General features: G+C 34.6%; 1 protein-coding gene across 1 annotated transcript in view; it reads right to left on the reverse strand.

Annotated features, from left to right (window-relative positions):
• Window positions 1–2,500, reverse strand: part of LOC122265400 (UBA-like domain-containing protein 2-B) — a 37,936-nt gene that overhangs the window by 2,906 nt on the left and 32,530 nt on the right. Inside the window, exons 4-5 of the mRNA XM_043034730.2 lie at window positions 2,094–2,199; window positions 1–571 (exon numbers count right to left, since the gene is read on the reverse strand). The exon at window positions 1–571 is cut by the window's left edge and continues 2,906 nt beyond it. Of these exons, the coding sequence (XP_042890664.1) occupies window positions 417–571; window positions 2,094–2,199 (261 nt within the window). The 3' untranslated portion in view covers window positions 1–416. The remainder of the gene's footprint in view (window positions 572–2,093; window positions 2,200–2,500) is intronic.

Raw genomic sequence — 2,500 nt, forward strand, 5'->3', positions numbered from 1 at the left:
ACGACAACTTTCCATAGCGATGACGCAAATTGTCGTCGCTAAGTGTTGGTTCTCTCTGCGTGGGTGTTAGTGCCTCCTTGTCCTCGTCCCCATTGCTTGCCAGAAGAGGCCACTCGAAGCACACCTGTGTCTGTGACCGAGCCATTGCAACTCGACTAAACTAGACATCCATCAGTCATCATCAACCACGGATTTTTTCCCCTTTTTATCTTTTTTTTTTCTTTTTTTTTTACATTTGGAGGTTGGGGGAGGAAGGGAATTTTTTTTTTATCTGTTACGAGAGTCTTTTACATTTGTATTTGTATTTGTTTTTCCTTATATCCTTCTCATTCATGTTTTTTTTTTTCTTTATTTTCCTATCTATTGTTCTATCTTTCTTGCAGTTACTAGAAAATATTTGTCACTTATTGCCTTGCTTATCTTTGTGCATTGATGTGTACATTGTTTGCAATTATCTGTCTAGGCTGCGATTGCTGTGGAAGCTGCTGCTGCATGACCATGGAGGGCGGCTGCGAGAGGGGCGCCTGGAACTGCGGGGGCTGGAACTGCGCTGGAGGGGGGGAGAAGCCACCTATGGGGGGAGGGAGAGGGAGAGAGAAAAAGGTTTGTTAGAATGCAGTATGGGTCCTCCACAAACAGTTATTTTGGTTTATGGATATTGTTGCTGCTACAACTAGTACTACTGCTAATACAACTGCTGCTGTTGCTATTAGTATTACTGATACTGATACTACTACTACTACTGTTGCTACTACTACTAGCAATACTGCTACTAGAACTGCTGCTACTGCTATTACTATTACTACTACTACTTCTACTACTGTTGCTACTACTACTAGTATTGCTGCTGCTATTACTATTACTGCTACTACTAGTACTGCTGCTATTAGTACTACTGCTGTTGCTACTACTAATAGTACTACTAATACTGTTGCTACTAGTACTACTGCTGCTACGACTACTGATACTACTATTGCTAATACTAATAAATATTATGATAATAGTAATTATAATCAGAGGTGGCACAAATAATAATAACGATTGTAGAATTCCTAATAATAACATTAAAGCTGAAAAAAGCATCATCAACAACAACACGAGATCATATATATATATATATATATATATATATATATACATATATATATATATATATATATATATATATATATATATATATATACATATATATATATATATATATATATATATATATATATATATATATATATATATATATATATATATATATACATATATATATATATACATATATATATATATACATATATATATATATTATATATATATATATATACATATATATATATATATATATATATATATATATATGTATATATATATATATATATACATATATATATATATATATATATATATATATATATATATATATATATATATAACAACATATAAAAAGTTACAGTTACATCATCATTACTGACAAAAAAATTGTAAGAACACTAATACTAAAAAGGAGGAGGAGGAGGAGGAGGAGGAGGAGGAGGAGTAGGAGTAGGAGTAGGAGAAGGAGGAGAAGGAGGAGGAAAAGGAGGTGGAAAAGGAGGAGGAAGAAGAGAATAAGAAGCAGAGGGAGGAGGAGATGGAAAAGGAAAAGGATAAAGTAGAAGAAAGAGGAATAAAAAAAGGAAGAGGAGGTAGAGAAAGAGGTTAAGGAAAAGGAAGAAAAAGAGAAAAAAGAGACAGAGGAGGAGAAAAAAACATAACCATATTAATAATAATAATAATAATAATAATAATAGAAAATGAATAAGTAATAATAATAATAATAATAATAATATAAAATAAATAAGTAATAATAATAATAATAATAATAATAATAATAATAATAATAAAATTAAAAAAAAAAAAATAATAATAATAATAATAAAATAATATAAAAAACAATAACAGCAACAACAATAATGATAATAACAAGAACAATAACAATCATTACCATCACCAAAATAAAAATACCAACAACAATAACAACAAACAATAACAAAAACCCATCGCTATCCGCAAGAGCAGACAAGCCCCATCAAGCCCCATCGCCGCATAGGCCTACCAACCTGAAGGCGACGTTGACAATTTATCCTGAGTTGACATCTTTGAGAAGGCAGCCAGCGCATCTGGGAAGGCGGGGGGCGTGGCGGGCGTGTTGGCCGGTGTGCACAGCTGTTGGAGGGGGAGGAGCAAGTTAGTCATTCAGGTTTAGTTGTAACAAATACATGAATATAATTGGAATGGGCGGGCGAGTGGGTAGGTGGGTAGGTAGGTAGGTAGGTAGGTAGGTAGGTAGGTAGGTAGGTAGGTAGGTAGGTAGGTGGGTGGGTGGGTGGGTGGGTGGGTGAGTGAGTGAGTGAGTGAGTGAGTGAGTGAGTGAGTGAGTGAGTGAGTGAGTGAGTGAGTGAGTGGGTGGGTGGGTGGGTGGGTGAGTGAGTGAGTGAGTGAGTGAGTGAGTGAGTGAGTGAGTGAG

Source organism: Penaeus japonicus, unplaced genomic scaffold (genome assembly GCF_977035675.1).
Source record: "Penaeus japonicus unplaced genomic scaffold, GWHDUDI00000001_assembly GWHDUDI00000018, whole genome shotgun sequence".
NCBI lineage: Eukaryota > Metazoa > Arthropoda > Malacostraca > Decapoda > Penaeidae > Penaeus > Penaeus japonicus.